This window comes from Acomys russatus, chromosome 16 (assembly GCF_903995435.1).
Source record: "Acomys russatus chromosome 16, mAcoRus1.1, whole genome shotgun sequence".
Taxonomy (NCBI): Eukaryota; Metazoa; Chordata; class Mammalia; order Rodentia; family Muridae; genus Acomys; species Acomys russatus.
In genome coordinates this window covers 21,913,919-21,933,644 of record NC_067152.1, presented here as the reverse complement: position 1 = coordinate 21,933,644, position 19,726 = coordinate 21,913,919, and the positions used below count along the sequence as shown (strand labels likewise).

The 19,726-nt window shown below is 53.1% G+C and overlaps 1 protein-coding gene across 1 annotated transcript; it reads left to right on the top strand.

The window, feature by feature from the left end:
• Window positions 1–15,383: 15,383 nt before the first annotated feature.
• Window positions 15,384–19,188, top strand: Nxph3 (neurexophilin 3). The gene is made up of 2 exons (XM_051158372.1): window positions 15,384–15,832; window positions 18,147–19,188. Exons 1-2 carry the CDS (start codon window positions 15,779–15,781, stop codon window positions 18,852–18,854), a joined length of 762 nt encoding a protein of 253 aa, XP_051014329.1. The 5' UTR covers window positions 15,384–15,778; the 3' UTR covers window positions 18,855–19,188.
• The last annotated feature ends 538 nt before the right edge of the window (window positions 19,189–19,726 follow it).

Below are 19,726 nucleotides of genomic sequence, written 5' to 3'. Positions count from 1 at the left end.
ACCTCTGGAAGAGCAGCCAGTGCTCTTAACCGCTGAGCCATCTCTCCAGCCCCTGAGTGGTTATTTATTTATTATTATTAAAATTTATTTACTTTATGTACATGTGTGTTTATTATTGCATACATGCGTGTGCATAGAGTGCCGGATTCCTGAGGAGCTCAGAAGAGGGAAATAGAGCCATTTCTCCAGCCCCTCCCTAAACAGATGTTTTGGGGGGGGGGGGCGGCAAAGGCATGCCCTCTCCTTAGCTGTGAACTACGCTTCGATCTTTCTTTTAAAGTTTGCAGCGAAAAGTGACTTCACAGTGGGCGAAGTAGGCAAACTCCCTCAGCCAGGTGACCATGTCACGCCAGCTGTCTGAGCTGTGAGGAGACTGTGGCCTCGGGAAGAGATGTGATGGTAATGCCTATCTCAGGCCTAGTGGTACAGGCCTTGGTCCCAGCTTCTTAGGAGGCTGAGGCAGAAGACTACAAGTTCAAGGTAGGCCTGGGCTAGAGTTAGTTCAAGGCCAGTCTGAGCAACTTCATAAGACCCTATATCAAAGTAGAAAGCAAAAAGACCAGCGGTTCTGTGGCATGGATACTTGCTATTTCAGGAGGGAGGAGAAGGAGGGGAGGGAGAGGGAGGGGAGGGAGGGGTGATATTAACTATCCTCCAGCCTAAACTACACTCCTCAAACCATTAGCTCATCAGAACCTCCAAGAGACGTGCCAGGAAATGAGTATCACATGTCATGATGGGTCCTGGAACAGAAAAAGGGCACTATGTATAAACTAAGAAAATTTGGATGAACTGTGGTCTTTAATCTAATATAACAACACTGGCTCATTACTTGTAGCAAGTGACCTGCGCTGATGCAAATGGCCCCTGGGGTGACAGGGCACACCTGGGAACCAGCTGGGGTGCTTGATCAGAGTGTTGCTATTGTTTTGTTTTGTTCTTGTTTTTCTTCTTCTAAGTGCAGAGCTGTTAGAAATAACTAAAGTCCACTAATTTTTTTTCAATTAATTAATTGTTGGTCTTCCAAGAAACAGACTTACCACTATGTAGTCCAGACTGCCCTGGAACTTGCAAGGATTCTCCTGTGCCTGCCTCCTGAGTACTGGGATTTACTGGCATGTGTTGTCACACCTGGCTGCTCACTCCTTTTGAGATGCCCACTTCCCTTTTTTTTAAGATTTATTTATATTTTATGTATACAATGTTCTGTACGCATGTGCGCCTGCCCACCAGATGAGGGCATCAGATCACATTATAGATGGTTGTGAGCCACCATGTGGTTGCTGGGAATTGAACTCAGGACCTCTAGAAGAGCAGACAGTGCTCTTAACCTCTGAGCCATCTCTCCAGCCCCCCACACACGCTTCTAAACCCACACCCCAACACACACACACTCTCTCCTGAACCCACACTCCAACATACACACACACACACACACACACACACACACACACACACACACTCTCTCCTGAACTCACACCCCACTTCTGAACCCACTTACACACATTCTCTCTCTCTCTCCCTCTCCCCTCTTCCTCTCTCTTTAAAAAGAGTTATCTCATTGCCCCAGTTAAAGAATTAGTGTTTGGGGGCCTGGAGAGATGGCTCAGTGGTTAAGAGCTCTGGCTACTCTTCCAGAAGACCCAGGTTTGGGTCCCAGCAACCACATGGCAGTTTATCACTCCAGATAGAGGGGACCTGGCTCCCACTTCAGACCTCTCTTACATACACACAGGGAAAACACACACACACAAAATAAAAATAAATCGTTAAAAACATTACTCCTAGATTTTCTTCTAATGTTTTTACTTTCTTCTGAAACAGTTTGGTTTTTGTTTGTTTTTGTTTTTTGTTTTTTTGTTTTTTCGAGACAGGGTGTCTCTGTGTAGCCTTGGCTGTCCTGAACTCACTCTGTAGACCAGGCTGGCCTCGAACTCACAGTGATCCGCCTGCCTCTGCCTCCCGAGTGCTAGGATTACAGGTGTGCACCACCACGCCTGGCTCTGTTTTTTTGTTTTTTGTTTTTTTTTAAACTTAGATCTCTAGTCCCCTGGGGTGTGTTTTGTAGGTGGCGTCAGCTGGTAGGAGGAGGCATTGGCTTCATTTCCTGACAGATGGATCACAATATGGCAGCCTTACTTCCTAGACAAATTGATTTCCCTAAACCAACAGGCATTTCTCATTGACAGCTGATTTCCCGGAGAAATGCCTTCCTCAGTTTCCCAGGCTGCCATGAACACACACCCAGCTCAAAGGCTCACAGCCACCTTCTCTGGAAAGACCGTGTCTACCTCCTCACCACCAAACAAATCTGGAACCCACCTTTCTTGCCATGGCCTCCCACAGAACTCACTACTCATGATGTGTGTAATGTCTTTGGGGGTGGGGGGGGCTCAGGAGCTGGACCAGAGAGCCCGTCCCTCTCGTAGGAGCCTGGAGTAGCCATGCTTGAGAGCAGTGGACTCAGGTCCAGGGGTGAGAGGCTGCCCTTCCCATCTCAGAAAAACTCTGGTTTGGCAGCCAGTGAGATGGCTCTGTGGGTAAAGGTACTTGCTACTAAGTCTGCTGGCTTTAGCTCCGTCACCAAGACAAGTTGTCCTCTGACCTTGGCACTGCTGTCCCCACACAAATAAATAAATAAATGACTAAAGGAATGTAATTTCTACATATGCTGGTGAAGAGTCAGACCAAAATAAATAAATAAATAAAAAGCCAGCGCTTTTTTTTGCTGTTGTTTATTTTTAAACATTTAAAAAACGTATTTTTTGGCTGGGTGGTGGTGGCGTACACCTTTAATCCCAGCACTCAGGAGACAGAGGCAGATGGATTGCTGTGAGTTCAAGGCCAGCCTGGTCTACAAAGTGAGTCCAGGCCAGCCAAAGCTACACAGGGAAACCCTGTCTTAAAAAACAAAAACAAAAACAAAACAAAAAACACTCTATGGCGATGAGAGGACAACTTGAGGGTGTAACTAACTTCTCTCCTTCCATCGTGAGGGCTCTGGGAACAGAGCTCAGGTTTGTCAGCCTTGGTGGCAAAGGGCCTTGACAACACCAAGCATCTTACTGGCCCATGCATTTGTTGTCATTTGTCTTCTTGATGACTGCCGTGGGTTTGTTTTTGTTTTTTGTTTTTATGGGGATGAGATGGATCTCGGTGTAGTTTTTGCGTAGCGTCCCTCTGCCGGCCTGTGATGCTGAGCTGTGTTCCTGTGTATGGCCCATTTGTATGTCGCTATCTGAGAACTGTCTGCTCCTTTGATGAGTTCACTGGCTGAGCTGGGATGCTCCCTTTCTTTGAGGTTTAGGTACATTCTAGGCTCTAATCCGCTGTCTAGGTAGCGAAGATCTTCTCCCAGGCTGTAGGCTGTCTCTTCTGACTGTTCTGCTGTATGGACATCTTTCATTCCAGGACTCACGTTTGTCAGTCATTAATGCTGTTCCCTTCATGCCTGGACAGCCCTTGCCCCTGCTGATAGACTGAAGTGTGTTCCCTATTGTTTCTGCCAACAGTTAGAGAGCTTCTGGTCTTTGTTTTGTATTATTTGCTTGTTTTTGTTTTTTTCGAGACAGGGTTTCCCTGTGTAGCCTTGGCTGTCCTAGACTTGCTTTGTAGACCAGGCTGGCCTCGAACTCACAGAGATCCGCCTGCCTCTGCCTCCTGAGTGCTGGGATTAAAGGCATGCGCCACCACGCCCGTCCCCCGGGTTCTGGTCTTACATTCAGGTCTTTCATCCATTTGGAGTTGATTTTCATACAGGCTGAGGCGTCGGCAGCTAGCCTCAGTGGACATTTGGAAATTCAGGTCTGCTACCGTTGTTGAAGAGGCTGTCACTTCCCCACTGTACGTTTCCAGTGTCTCTGTTAAGAACGGGGTGGCTCTGGCTGTGTGGGTTTGTGTCTGCGCCCTTTGTTCTAGCCCATTGATCTGCGCGTCTGTTTTTAGGCCAGCGTGGCTCTGATTTCCTTACTATGGCTCTGCCGTACAACCTGGAGTTGGGTTAGTAGGCCTGGCACTATGGAAATCAGTAGGGAGGCCCCCTCCAGAAGAAAATTAAAAAATAGATCCACCAGCTATGCCACACCTTTGCCTTTACCCCAAAGACGCCAAGCCAGCAGGGCACAGAGATGTTTGCCCGCCAGTGGCTGCACGACACAGTAGCTAAGTTTCAGAACCAACCTGAGTGCCCACTGATAGAGGGGTGGACAAAGAAAGTGTGGTTTGTATGCACATTAGAACTTTTCCCAGCCATTAAAAGGAATGGGGTTCTGTTGTTTTCATGGGGAAAAAAATGGATACGACCGGAGAGAGTCATATTAAATGAATTGTCAGTCTCAGACAAATACTATGTTTCCTATCATTTGCAGCCTAGACTTTGTAGGCACATAAAACCATACATGCATAGCTGACATGCAAGTAGGAGGGAGCCGGGCTGGAGAGATGGCTCAGAGGTTAAGAGCACTGATTGTTCTTCCAAAGGTCCTGAGTTCAATTCCCAACAACCACATGGGAGCTCACAACCATTTATAATGTGATCTGATGCCTTCTTCTGTGATTCCAGGACAGCCAGGGCTACACAGAGAAACCCTGTCTCAAAAAACTTAAAAAAAAAAAAAAAAAAAAAAAGAAAGAAAGAAAAGAAAAGAAAGGAGTGAAACTGTCCAAGTGAACAGAGTTGGGGGGTAATGAGACTGAAGAGCTGGAGGCAGGTGAGGAAATACTCAGAGTACGTTATATAATTACCTAATTACATGCCTGCGTGAAAATAGATTTATGTAACCCTAGAATGATCAGAAGAGCCTTGGCAAGAGGCAAGTTCTCAGCTAGGTCTTGCCTCCGAGGGGGAGCAGGTGTGTGCCCACCAGTCAAGCAGGGAAAGAGGTCAGGGAGAGGGCACAGCATGGCAAACTCAGGGAGGGCTTGGTAGGAGCTTCAAATGGCTCCGAGGCCAGGCAGAGGCAGGCAGGGAGGGAGGGAGGGAGGCCTGGGATACTGTCTAGGTGAGCAGGGCGAGCAAATCCGGAGACCCACCCTGCGGCGCTGGGGTCCCAGGCTGAAGGGATGCTGAGCTCAGGGTCTTCCCCACCCCCAATCCCCCCTCACCCCCCACCCCACCCCCCAGCTTCCTGACTGTGACAGCAACATGTCCAGAGGCCTCCCACGCCTGCTGGCACAGCTCAGCTCTTCTTGTTTCCACAGCTTCCCTACAGTGATGACCCTGGCTTTCAAATCTGAGCCAAAATAAGCCCTGAAGTTGCTTTTTGTTAGGGAATTTGACAAAAACAACACGAAAAGTAATTTATACAGCAGCTAAGGACTTCCTGTCTCCTGAGAAGGCTGGGGTACTCAGGCATGCCATATCGTGTCTGTGTGTGTGTGTGTGTGTGTGTGTGTGTGTGTGCGTGTGTGAGAGTGAGTGTGTGTGTGAGTGTGAGTGTGTGTGTAAGTGAGTGTGTGTGTGAGTGTGTGTGTAAGTGTGCGTGTGAGTGTGTGTGTGTTCTCACACCGCCAGGAACTAGCACTTCTCTTTTAGTTAAGCCACTGGTTCTCAACCTGTGCGTCCCGACCCCCTTGTGGGTTACATATCAGATATTCACATTGTAATTCATAACAGTAGTAAAAATTAGCAATTAAATAATTTTATAGTTGGGGGGGGTCTCCACAACATGAGGGACTCTATTAAAGGGTCAGAGCATTAGGAAGGCTGAGAACCACAGGGTTAAGCACTATTGCCCCCAAACAACTTTATTTTATTTTGTGGATTTTGTTTGATTGTTCGTTGTTTGTCGAGACAGGACCTCCCTAAGCCTAGGCTAGCCTCAAACTCTCAGTTCTCTTGCCTCAGACTTCCACATGCTGGGAGTATATATCCTTTCTTTTTTTTTTTTTTAAAGATTTATTTATATTTTATGTATACAGTGCTCTGCCTGCATGTACACCTGCATACCAGAAGAGGGCATCAGATCTCATAGATGGTTGTGAGCCACCATGTGGTTGCTGGGAGTTGAAGCCTGGTCCCCTGGAAGAGCAGCCAGTGCTCTTAACCTCTGAGCCATCTCTCCAGCCCCTGGGGAGTATATATCTTTCAGCATTAAGCCCAGACCCCAAAACAAATTTCATTTAATATACACAAAACTACCCATGCGCATTAAATAGTTAATAAAACTCAATGACCAAATAAAGGGATACTTCACGTCATGTGTGGAAAAATCAATACCCCTTACCGTACATGAGATAAGTGTAAAACCTTAAGATATGTATTTTGTGGTGGAGACACCTCAGAGGCTAGCGCAGGCACAGCTTTTACAGAGGAGCAGAGTTCAGTTCCCGGGACCCACGTGGCCGATCACATCTGTAATTCCCAGATGCAGGGGCTCTGATGCCTCTGCCTCTGGGCTCCTCAGATACCTGTAATCAAATGCACACACACCACACAAACACACACACACACACGCGCACACACACACACACACACACACACACACACACACACACCCTACACCTAGTTTGAAAACAATACAAATTCTCCAGTCTGAAGAGTATTAGCATGGTCCTTGGGGACCTTGCCTCATTCTTCCATGCCTCGTTGGTCCCATTATGTAAAATGTGACAGTAGTGTGTCGGGTAGAGAGATGAGAAAAATGCACACAGTGTTTACTAACCTGACCTGGCAAGCTCCAGACAGTGGAAAGACACCCTCACAGGCACACCCCACTGATAGCATCCCCAAACTGATACCCTCTTGCTTGGGATGGAAAAGGCTGGAAGGACAGACCAGTTGCCGTGTCCCCCCAACTCCCACCCTGTGAACATCAATGGAGCCCCCACAGCCTGCCCTGCAGTATATTAGAGTGAGGGAGGGAGTGGGGGTGGGGGAGGAGCAGAGACAAAGTTCTCATGAGGGGACCATGGGGCCCTTCATGAGCCAGAACCCAGGAGGCCACTGACCACCAACTGGAACATGGGGTGATTTTGTGCACCCCAGTCGTGGGAAGTCAGTACTCACCAGAGAGGGGCTGGCTTAGCAGGAATGTGTAGACTCTGGCCTCCCATCAGCTGCAGGGCCGGGGCAGGTGGGTCCTGAGTTTGCATAAAGTGCACGTTGGCAACCACACGCCTGTGGTGACCCAGGTTGAACAGAGGCAGACAAGCTGGTCCAGGTGGCAGTGTCCTTCTTGCTGCCTCGCCCTTGGTCCTCTGCTCCTCCCTTTAGCCTCATGTCTGCAGCTGACACTCCAGGAAGCAGCCTCGACTGGGGTCTTTTTTTCAGGCTATGGTCATTCCTAAGTTTATCTTCATCCCACGTACTATCATTGATTTTTTTTTTTTAAAGATGTATTTATTTACTTATTATGTACAGTGTTTTGACTGCATGTACACCTGCAGGCCAGAAGAGGGCACCAGATATCATTATAGATGGCGGTGAGCCACCATGTGGTTGCTGGGAACTGAACCCAGGACCCCTCCCCCCACCCCCCGGAAGATCAGACAGCGCTCTTAACCTCCGAGCCATCTCTCCAGCCCTGTCATTGAATTCTTTAAGGGCCTTGTGCTGGTTAGTTTTGTTTGGTTGGTTTTGTGTGTGTGTGTGTGTGTGTGTGTGTGTGTGTGTGTGTGGCTGTTGATTTTTGTTTTTGTCAACTTAACACAGACTTAGGGTCATCTGAGAATTGGGAAGACATTGAAAGAAAAAAAACAACACTTCGATCAAACCAGCCTGCAAGCAAGTCTGGAGGGCATTTTCTTGATAATAATTGACGTAATAGGCCCCCATTCACTATGGGAGAGCCACACCTGGGCAGATGGTTCTGGGAGGTCCAAGGAAAGTAGCTGAATGTGAGAATCTGGAGAGCAAGCCAGTCTAAGCAGCATTCCTTCATGGCCTCAGCTTGAGTTCCTGCTCTGACTTCTCTCAGTGATGGACTGCGATCGGGGAAGGGTTAAATAAAACAGACCCTTTCCTCGCCAGGTTGCGGCACTAGAAAGCAAACTAGGGCAGGCTGAAACTGCCAGAAAGATAATGGCGACGACACCGAATAATCTATATGGGCCCAAACTGGAAACCCTTCCTTTTGAGGCCCCGCCCCTTCCTGAGGTCCCGCCTCCTAAATTCCATCTGGTTGGTCTTTGAAGGGATTTGGAACCCGAGGGTCCTAGATGTCATCTGCGCAGTTGATGCCCCAGTCAAGGCTACTCTGGGGAGCCCTTGTGACCCCAGGATCCCACGGGAAGTGTCTACTATCTGCCTTGGCCACCGTTCAAGAGTGCCCAGCAGGACCCCACCCAGAAGGGCCTCGCGGCCTGCTGACAGAAGCGCGCCAATATGCAGGCGCAGTTATTCTTCCTTCGGTCGCCAGGCGTCGCTACAAGCCTGGAAATGGAAGGTGCAGCCAGGCGTGTCTGCACTCCTGGGGAGTGGTTCCCCACCCCCACCCCCCTGCCCCGGAACTGTTGAAGCCTAGCAGGTGACAAGAATCGAATAGTGGAAGGAGCTGACACTTGGAGTTCTGGCTATAATGTTCAACGGGGCACTAAAGAGTCTCGAACCCCAGAATTTGGACCACTATGGATGCTACGCGCGAGGCAAATCCGACGGCTCCTGGGACTGGTGAGCTTGAGGATTCTGGGCGCCCCGCGGTCTCTCCGTGCAAAAGAAGTAGAACTCGCCGCGGGCGACCCATCATACAATGATGAACCTGAGGCAGTTGTGCGCCCTAAAATATACGACCTGCCTCCGTCCACCCACCGTCTTCCCTGTAGTCAAAAAATCGACAGCACGGCCTCCCTATGAGCTCTTAGCATGGCAGTGACATTTGGAAATCTATGCTTGGAAAACAAATCAGAATATTACAGTGGCTAGCACGCATTGAGCACTTACTGTCTGCCAGACAATAGTTATTACCATCACGAAGAGCACAGAGGTGAAATAACCTGCCCAAGATGGTGAACTGGCTGGGGACCAGGCGCTCTGTCTCAGGAGCTCAAGTGCACCGCACCCCCATTCATATCATTTTGGAGGAGCTGTAGGGCACAGGAGTACATATAACCTAAGCTGACGTCGAACTCGATATACATTTGAGTATGATCTTGAACTTTTGATCCTTCTGCTTTCACCCGCTAAGTGACGGCCATTCGTTTTCCAGTCTGCGGAGAGGCACTAGGCAGGCGCCGCGCCGCAGCAAGAGGCAAGGGGGCCTTGCCTTTCCCTGGACTGCCCACCAGGTGGCGCGCCGACGCCACTCGCTTCCTCGCACCACACCCGCGCTGGGTCTCACCGTCCGCCCCCCTGTAATGCTCTCATTAACCACTGTGACTTGGGTCCAGCTGACAGGTGGCTGAGGGGTTTGCCGCTGACCTGGTGCCGGGCATTGGCTCTTTGCCAGATGCCTATTCTCTCCCTTTCACTCTTCACCTCCCAAGATGCCGAAATGTAACGGAAAGGAGCCCCGACACCCCTTTTGTTCAGTTTACAAGGCTCCTTAACCAGCCACACCCAAAGACCTGGGGAAAGGCCAAAGCTCTCCACAACCTCAAGGCGCTGAGATCCAGGAAGAGGAGAGACCAACCAAGATGGCGAGGGCGGGGCCTCAGAGCCACACACCTAACTAGATCAAATAAACTATGCTTTTTTTTTCCCCAAGAAAAGGTCATCTTTGGGTGGTGAAGGCTTGTAAAGGCCTTGAAGTAACACACACACACACACACACAGACTAGTTTGGACTAGTTTGGGACTTTAGCACCCTTCCTCAGAGCATTCCAAGTCAGAGTCCCGTCACTTGGGTCCACTTTTTCCCTCTTTCATTACTTTCCACAAAACAGGCTCCGTGGCCCCTGTGGTTCTGTCCTTGGTCAGCAATTCCTGCTCTCCCTCAGACGAGCTTCCAGGCTCACACACCTACAGGTCTGCTCTCTGCAGTCTGACTGCTGCTGTCATCTGTTTTACATGGTGCCTGAGTCCAAAGTACCCGCAGGCACTTCCCACACCTGTGTTCCCTAGGCCAGAGAGCTGGGGGTCAATGTGAACCCCTTGTCCATCTTTCCTCTTAGACACTTTTCAGAACCACTGCCCCTTCGTCTTCAGAGCCCTATGTCTCTGACCCAATTCAGGCCACTGTCACTCCCTGGCTCTTTGATTCATTCTAGCTCTCAGCTCTACCCCTCACTAGGACTGGGCTGCTCTTCCGGGTGCTGCCTCCATGAGTCACCCCCTGCAGCCCCAGAGGTCTACACCCTCACACCCCTGCCACCTCCCTGTCTTCCCCTCACTTGTCCCCTGTGGCTCCTCCCTTACTATAGCTTCCCAGGCTCAGGCCACTACTACACCGCCCTTTTGCCTAGAAGATCCACCCTAACACTCTGGCAGCCCCCAGGCCCTCTCATCCTTTGAGCTCCAGGTAAATTAGGACCCTTCTCTCTCTCTCTCTTTTTTTTTTTAATAATTTTTATTTAATTTTAATTTATGTGCATTGGTTTCAGATCTTGGAGTTACAACAGTTGTGAGCTGCCATGTGGGTGCTGGGAATTGAACCCGGGTCCTTTGGAAGAGCAGGCAGTGCTCTTAACCACTGAGCCATCTCTCTAGCCCCCTAGGACCCTTCTCTTTTCCTGTCTCTTGGAGCATCTCAGAGGCCGGGCCTTCCCCCCTGATGTCTTCCACGGCTCCCTCCCAGCTCACATTCTCCATGCAAATGAGGATTGCAGTCGCCTGTCCAGAGCGGTACTGCACACCAGCCAGGACCGGACTTAAAAGTAGTCGCTTGATAACTATTCATGGAACAAATGACTCTTTCATCCGGGCCCCCTCAGAACCCCACTCCTGGGCTCGCTTTCATCTGTGGCTTCGTCTGCCTAGAAGGTTCTTTCCTTCCCTTGTAGCTCCACACATCATTTCTCATTCATCTCTCTAGGATCCACGGGTGCACACGCAGCACCTCTATTTAAGTTTGGGTTCCCCCCCCACCCTGGGCCTCCCTAATGCCCAATATGTAACTCTCTATCTCAACTCTTTACAATTGCAAATTGCCAGCTAGCCCTGGGGAGATTATTAAAGATGATGATCAGCCTCTCCTCTCCCTCAGACCACTCCAGACAGTGAGTTTAAGGGCAGCCACTGTCTGCCTGCCTTTCAAACAGCCAGGAACGCTTACCTCCCATTCACTGGCTGAGAGAAAATCAGGGGCCCACTGGGCTGTTTTGCTGGGGCTGCACTGGGGAGGCAGGAAGAGAGCAACAGACACAGGATTCTTCCAGAAGCAAGCAAGAGTACGAGGAGGTGATCAGCAAATGCTGGGCCAGGAGCATCTGGGTGCAAAAGGACAGCGGGGGGGGGGGGGCGCAGCAGTTCCAGGTCTTGGCCACTAAAGCCTCTCTCTCTTCGTTGAGTACCTACTGTGTGCAAGGGGGTGGTATGGAAAGGACATGAGGCATACAGTGCCCCTAAGTGACAAGCTATGCCTTGAGGCTCACCATTTTTGTGCTGTGGATCATCCCTCCCCCCTTAATATTCCCCACCACAGAGCTTTCCCTTTCTTTCTTTCTTTCTTTCTTTCTTTCTTTCTTTCTTTCTTCTTTCCTTTCAGACAGGGTTTACCATGTAGATCGGGCTGGCCTCAAACTCATACAGCTTTGCCAGCCTCACCCTCCCAAGTGTTGGGGTCAAAGGCAACCGCCAACCACATCCCATCTTCCTTCCCACCTGAGATATGGTCTCAGGTATCCCAGGCCTGTTTCATAGTTACTATGTAGGGGCTGGAGAGACAGCTCAGGGGTTAAGAGCAGGGGCTGAGTCAGGCAGGGTGACAATCCCAGCACTGAAGAGGCTGAGGCAGCAGGATCTCTGAGAGTTTGAGGCTGGCCTCATCTACATAGGGAGTTCTAAGTCAGCCATGGCTATATTGTGAAACACTGTTCGCCACCCCCACCCCCCCAAAAAAAATCACACACACAAACCAAAACTAGCAAAAAGAAGGGCACTGACTGCCCTTCCAGAGGACCCAAGTTTGATTCCCAGCATCCACACAGCAGCTTACAGCTGTCTGTAATTCCAGCTCCAGGCCATCCAATGCCCTCTTCTGGCCTCTACAGGCACCAGGCAAGCAGGTGGTGCACAGACGTATATGTAGGTAAATATGCACATTAAAAAAAAATTTTTGCCGGGCTTGGTGGCGCACGCCTTTAATCCCAACACTCGGGAGGCAGAGGCAGGCGGATCGCTGTGAGTTCGAGGCCAGCCTGGTCTACAAAGCGAGTCCATGATGGCCAAGGCTACACAGAGAAACCCTGTCTCGAAAAACCAAAATAAATAAATAAATAAATAAATAAATAAATAAAATTTTCCAAAATCACTATGTAGCTGAGGGCAGCCTTGAACATCTGGTCCTCCTGCCTCCACCTCCCCAGTGCTGGAATTACAGATGTGTGGGGTGCTTGAGGTAGAACCCAGAGCTTTGTGCACATTGGGCAAGCATGCTGTCAACAGAGTTCCATCCGGACTTTTAGAGAGGGAGGGGGGGGGTGAAGAGTTGTAAAACTGTACAGTACTGGGAGTCCAATTCCTCTGGGCCTGAACAGTTTGGTGGCTGTCACACCGTCCTGCTTGGCACACTCAACTGAGAGAGTCCCTGCTCCTTCAGCTTCCAGAATGGGCCCCAAGGCCCACTTCGATCCTGATGGCCCACTCATGAGCACCTGGGATTTTTTTCTTCCTTTGCCTACTTTTGAAATGTCAGCCTGCCTAGGGCTCTTCCTCCTGTGCCTACAACTTCTGCAGCACTCTCCACACCCCATGACAGACTTTCTGGTGCCTTTGGAAGGCCAAAGGCAACATAGAGCGACACATCACAGTCAAAGCTGAATCCCGTCCCCGAACCCCAAGTCCACCGGTCTTGGACCGGTGCAGCCGGTCACACAAAGCAGGGCAACTTGCTTGGTACCCTCACATCCCTCCCTGCATCCTGGACATTAGCCAAGGCCTGGCTAGGTTTTAGTTTTCCAGTTTTGCCAGCGAGTGATGTCTTCAGGCCCACAACCCTGCTCTCCTGATTGCTTTCCCTTCTCCACTCCTCCCCCCCCCCCCCCCCCCGCTCTTTTTTCTAGTGAATTCTCCAAAAGCTGTCCAAAATGCAAGCTGGTCTGTAGCCAGTCCCTTAAAGGCCTTTCAGGGTTCCCCATAAACATAAATGTTCCAGACCCCCTCAGCTGACATGTAAGCCCGCCGCCGCCCCCCCAACCCCCATTATGGTGGTTGATCCCTGTCTCCCCTCTTCCCTTGGAGGAGGCATTCCCAGAACAGCAAGTTGCCTCCACACCTAGCCTCCCTGCATCCTTGGCCAGAAGTAGCCCTTGCCAGACCTCCTGAACTCCTGGATGCCCTGACCTTCCTGCCCCTCCCCCACCCTTCCTAGTGCATCTTCAAGGCCTTCTGGGGACTGTGTCATTGCACTCACTGCCCCTTGAGTTGAGGCAGGAATGGTGTCCCATTCATCTCCGTAGCTCTGGCTCTGGCCTGGAGCCTGCCTGGCACGGAGGACAGGCTCCACCAGTGGCTGATGGATGAAAGAAAGCAGAGAAGAAACTTGAAGGAAGTGGGAGCCAGGAGTGTCCGAGAGGGGAGCGAGGGCAAGCGTGGCAGGAGGAATAGCCAGAGCAGAGCAGATGTGTGGGAAGTGCAAAAGCGAGCCCTCCCGTTTTCTGCACTCCCACGGGGTGCCGGTGTCCAACCATGGTGCCCACACAGGTTTGCATGGTGAGCCTCTCCTCTTCTCCAAATGACAGGTCAGAAAACTGGCCTCAGAGCATGGAAGCATAACCTATCCAAGGTCACACGGCGAGTGGGGGGCCTGGAGTGGAATCCAACACTGTCTGGCCTGAGGAAAAAACCTTACTTCTCCAGGGCCACGCCAGCTCTCCTGGGGGCAGGACTTGGAATGGGCAAGGAGTAGGCTTGCTACGCCTCTGCCTAGCTGAGAGCTGGAACTACCTGCCCACGCTCAGACCAACAGCATCTTCTGCCCAGCTGGACCAAAGGCTCTCCAAGGCCACACAAAAAACTTACCTGTTTCTTCCTACCCCCCCCCCCCCGCTTTGTGAATCTTTGAAAACACACACACACACACACACACACACACACACACACACACACACACACACACACGGAAAGCCCAGGGCATCCAGGAGACAGGGGACCCATCCAGGCTACCTCCTTCTGCAGTCTCTTCCTCTTTGCACTTGGCCCAGGCTGATATTAAGATTCATCTGTATTCCTTGCACAGCTTCTGGCAGATGGTGGGGGAGGAGGCTGGGTGTGAGCTGGGGGCTGCAGCCAGGGACCATACTGGATCTCAGAGGGCCACAGACTGAGAGTGCGGAGAACTTCCCACAGGCCCAGCCTAGGCTGCTGGCCAATCCAGATGCCTCCAGGGGGGTCCTAGGATTTGACCTTTTCGCTTTTTTTCTAAAGACTAAAGGAGTTCTAGAGAGCTAGGAAGGAGGTCTAGCCACTGACCGTGGTTGGAGCGATGAAGGGTGGTCCTGCACCTTTGGGCTCTCTTTCTTGCCCTGTTGATTTGAAGAGAGCAGAGCAACCTGGGACCCCCACTGGGTGGGGCCCTTCTCAACCCAGTGAGCACCTGTGTCATGGGGAATAGGAAGGGAAGAATGGAAGGGCATGCTCTGAGAGGCTTTGTTCATCCCACTCACTTCTGTGTGTCTCAGGAAGCAAACCCTTACCCCGAACCCCAGAATCCAGCCTGGTCCTAGTCTTTTCAGGCCAGCGCCTCAACCAAATGCTTCATAATGCTTGCTCTGAGGTCCTGGGGTCATCGAAGAAGAAAAGGAACGGGCGGGCTAAGAAAAGGGGTGCAAGCTAGACACTTAGAAGAACTTCCATCTGCACCCTCATCAAGTCTTGCAGGAATCGGTACTTATGATCCTTGGGTCCTTAAAAATGGGTTTGGGCAGAATTGCCTTTCTAAATTCCAGGACTCCTAGGGGTGGGGGTAGGTAGGGCGACAGTCTTCCTGGTGCCGCTACAGAAAAGAAGGCGAGCAGCCAGAAGGGCGGAAAAGCTAGTGCCCTCACCGCAGTCTCTCCCCTCCTCTCCCAGAGCTCCTCCGCCCTTCTCCTGTCCCCTACGCTGGAAAATCTGCGTCCCAGGTCCCCAAGCTGTGGGCCGGCAGGGGAGGAGTTAACTCCGGAGGTACCGACTGGGCTCACCGTACCTGCCGCCGCCGCCGCCGCCGCCAGTGGGAGGGACGAGGAAGCGGGAGCCGCCTGGGCGCCAGGAGCGCTCCAGTCTGGCGGGGCGCAGCGCGGGGAGCGGGTGGCCGCGGCTTGGCGTGGCCCGGGGCGTCCGCCAGGGGGCGCGCCGCGACGGGGCGGGAGGGGCCGTCTGGTCTGGGGAATTAGCACCGGGGACGGGCGCGCGCGCAGGTCCCAGCACATCTGGGCAAGAGCCGAGCCTCTGGAAGCGAGCGGGGCGCCGAGCGCCTGTCTAGAGCGGCAGAGCCACCGCGCAACCGGAGCCCCTTCAAGACGCTCCGGGCGCACATCTGGGACCTCGAGAAGGGACCGCGCGGCGCGCAGCTGGACGCGGGGAGGGGGCGGCGGCTGCACAGCTGGACCGAAGGGGGCGGGGTCGGTCCCAAGGAAGGGCTGAGGGGAGGGCCGCTAGCCACCAGAGACCGGAGCATGGGACAGCGCGCCTGAAGGAGCAGTCCGGGGAGAAGGGGGCCTGGGACCCCAAAAGGAAAAGAGAGACGGGTGAGAGCAGAGGAGGAAGATGCAACTGACCCGCTGCTGCTTCGTGTTCCTAGTGCAGGGCAGCCTCTATCTGGTGAGTGGTCCGCGGGGAGCGGCGCAGGGCGGGGGCCAGAGAATGGGGAGAGCGCGGGAAGCTGCAGAGCCCTGAAACTTTCTCCCTTCCCCCCGGCATCCCGGGGATGCGGCCGAACGCTAGAGGCTAGGGGAGAGGGCGGGTCCGAGGCCAGAGGCCGGACGAGAAGGGTTAATAGGGGCGGGGAGGAGGGTGCTAGGCTGGCCCACCCACTCCGCGGCTGATGGCGGGAGGTGCGAGTGACACTAGGGAAAAGGCCCCCCTTGCTGAGTCGCCAAGGATTACCCGACCTCTTGTAGCATCCCAGGACGCGCTGAACGGGGGTGGGGCAGGTGACCTGCCCGGTCCGGGGACGCGGGCTTCTCTTCTGACCTCTGGGGCCCAGAGAACCCCGAACTGTGGGCCCTGGCGCGCCAAGCCCGAGAGGACTGGGGGCGGCCCCCGCGTCCCTGCCTCCCGCCGTCCCTCCCGCTCCCTCCCTCCTCGCCTGTTGTTTTCCTCGCCTCTCCCGGCTGCGCGCAGCCCGAGCCCCATAGGACCTGGGCAGGCGGCTCCCGCCCCAGGCGCTCACAGCAGCTAAGCTGAGCGCCCAGAACCGGCTCCCCCGCGGCCCAGGATGCACTGGAACCCCACCCGAGACCCTAGCCCAGAGCTTAACTCCCCGGCGAACCATGCCCGCTACCCCACATTTGCTCCGACCCCAATCCTGTCCTGGAGAAGCCTCAGCACCATTGGAACTGCCCCCTTACTCAAAATAATTTCCATTGACAGCAACCCTCCTACCCCCCAGGCCACTGTTGGGCGAGGAAGCCTTCCTTGCTTGGCCCTTACCTGTGGCCCTGTTTGCTATTTAGCTATTGACTATCTCAGCGTTCAATTAAACCCTAGAGCCAAGTATGCACAGGTGGGCAGCCTTGAACCCAGCTCCTTTCCTGCCTATCCTGTCTCTGGGGGGACTGGGGGACCTGGAAGGCAGGGCCAGCGTTGACTGTGGGGCTGGCTTGGCCACTACACATAATGATAGGCACAGCCAAGGCCAGAGCAAGAGGCATTAAAAACTAAACCCGTTTTGGAGCCTCCCATCCCATCTCCTTGGAAATCCCTCTGCCCCACCCATGTCATCATCAGTCCAGATGTTGTGGCTGTCCCCTCACTGGTGACATAGACACACTGGGAAGAACTGAGTTTCAGAAACAGAGCAAAACACACATCCAAGCCACTGAAACCAGGGAGCCAGGTAACCTCCCTGTCGTCCTGCTGAGCCCTGATGGTTCTTTCCACTCTCCTGCAGGAAGTCTCCCCAAGGTGTGGCCAGTCACCATAGCTGAGTCTTCAGAGGCCAGACAAGCCTCTAGCAGAGTTTGACAGGACACCCCAGGTGGAAACAGGGCTTTAGTAAAAAGTCTTTTGTAAAGGTACATCTGGTCACGAGGCAGGACTGTGCCTCCTGATGGGAGGGCTGACACTTGTGGCCCGTGTGTCTTGTGGTGATGTAACTTGCAAGTCCTGATGTCCTCACCTGTGAAATGGGACTCACAAGAGCTGGTCCCTCATCGTGCAAGTGCCTTCTTGGCATGTCATCACGTGTTCCCCAGAGAAGGCTTTTGATTCCACAAGCCTGGCCGTCCTGGGTGTGGCATTCACACCTGGTCTCTTAGCTTTAGCAAACCCGAAACCAACCTGGTACCTGACCAGGACTCTCACTGCATTCTGGGTTCTTATTTTATGGTTTGTAAGTTGTCTTTGCCTCCAAGGGCAGCAGGTATCCTAGGCTAGGAATGAGATCTCAGCCAGCAGACTATAATGTCTTAAAAAGGCATGAGGTGTGTGTGTGTGTGTGTGTGTGTGTGTGTGTGTGCCAACAGAAGGGAGCTCCTAAGATAAGGATGGGGCTCCCCAAATAACTTGCAACTCCCCAACTCCAGGTGAAGGACTCTTGGAGGACAGAAGTGCTGCCACCCTGGCATCTGGGGCATTTCAAAGGTCAAAACTCTACCGCCCCCTTAGACTGGGCCTTCTGCAAGATTAGAAGCTGAGCCCCTCCCGTCTGACTAGAGCCTACCAAGAGTGTAGAGCTGTGTGACTTGGGTACCCTGGTCCACGAACAGCAGCCAGAGGCAGGGTGGTAAAAAAAGGGCATGGAGGTAACTGAAGTATCAGAACACCAGAGTGGGTCATGAAAGAGCCAGGGTGTACACTTGACACCCCCCTCCACCAGGGAACAAAAGGGAGCCCCGCCCTCTGTCTACCAGACTCAAATCTCCTGGGTCCTCTGGGGACAAAGCTCTAATTCTCTTCCCATATCCCTCCATAGGTCATCTGTGGCCAAGATGATAGTCCCCCTGGCTCAGAGGACACTGAGCACGATGACCACGAGGGCCACCCTCGGCCTAGGGTGCCTCGGAAGCAGCGAGGTCACATCTCACCTAAGTCCCGCCCCTTGGCCAACTCCACCCTCCTAGGGCTCCTGGCCCCACCTGGGGAGGCTTGGGGTGTCCTTGGGCAGCCCCCCAACCGCCCCAAGCAAAGTTCCCTACCCTCGACCAAGGTGAAAAAAATATTTGGATGGGGCGATTTCTACTCCAACATCAAGACGGTGGCCCTAAACCTGCTGGTCACAGGGAAGATCGTGGACCACGGTAACGGGACCTTCAGCGTCCACTTCCGCCACAACGCCACCGGCCAGGGTAACATCTCAATCAGCCTTGTGCCCCCTAGCAAGGCTGTGGAGTTCCACCAGGAGCAGCAGATCTTCATCGAAGCCAAGGCCTCCAAGATCTTCAACTGCCGGATGGAGTGGGAGAAGGTAGAACGGGGCCGCAGGACCTCGCTCTGTACCCACGACCCAGCCAAGATCTGTTCTCGAGACCACGCTCAGAGCTCTGCCACCTGGAGCTGCTCCCAGCCCTTCAAAGTCGTATGCGTCTATATTGCCTTCTACAGCACGGACTATCGACTGGTGCAGAAGGTGTGCCCAGATTACAACTACCACAGCGATACCCCCTACTACCCATCTGGGTGACCTGGATGGGCCGCAGAGGTCTGTGCAGGAGGCCGGCTGTCTGGACACTGGGCAGGGAAAGGGATGGGTCTCAGCAAGGGAGAGAGGGTGGAGAGGACAAGAAGCCAGGTGGGCCAGGGTTAGGCCTCAGGTGCTGGCCCCAACCTGAGGTTAGAATGCGTTTGTCATGGAGGAGGAGAACTAGGCCCTGGGCACCCTTCCGGGCCTTACCCTCTGATCCAAAGCCCGATGGTGGGCCCTGAGGCCCCTGGGCAAGCAGGCTAGGCGACCCCAGATCAAGCCCCGGAGAAGACCTTAACCCTTGGCTCCCTCTCCTTGTGGGTCAGAAAGAGATCGGCAGTCGACAAAGGCGAGTCCAACTGTGTAAAGCCGGATAGACAACTTCAGATAGATGGCTCAGTGGCTTCCCCCACGGCGGGGGGGCTGCCAATGGGCAACCCCAACCCCTTTCCTGCACTGAGGCTGAAGTGGAGACCTCATCCCCACCCTCAGGTCTTTGATGTCATGACTACCTGTCACCAGCTGGGCCACCCCTTTCCAAAATCCCCCCCTCTCTCCAGCACTTCCGCCCTGCTGTCGCCCTCTTGCTGACGGCTCGCCATCCTGTCCTTCAGCTGAGATGGGACTATTAGGTCCTCTTAGCTTGAAGAGCACAAAGCAGAAGCCCGCCTGTACTGTGTGCCCGTCCTTTGCCCCAAACCCTTGCGGAAAGTGCTCCCTCAAACAGCCAGCTCTTCATGTCAGACTGGGGCATTCTGGAATAGGGACGGGATGGGATCTCCTTCGCTGGGCCATGGGGCTCTCAGTAGAGTGGGGCGCAGGAGGCTGGACTGTGTGACCACGCTGGAACTGTGCCCTAGTGTTGTCTGTGG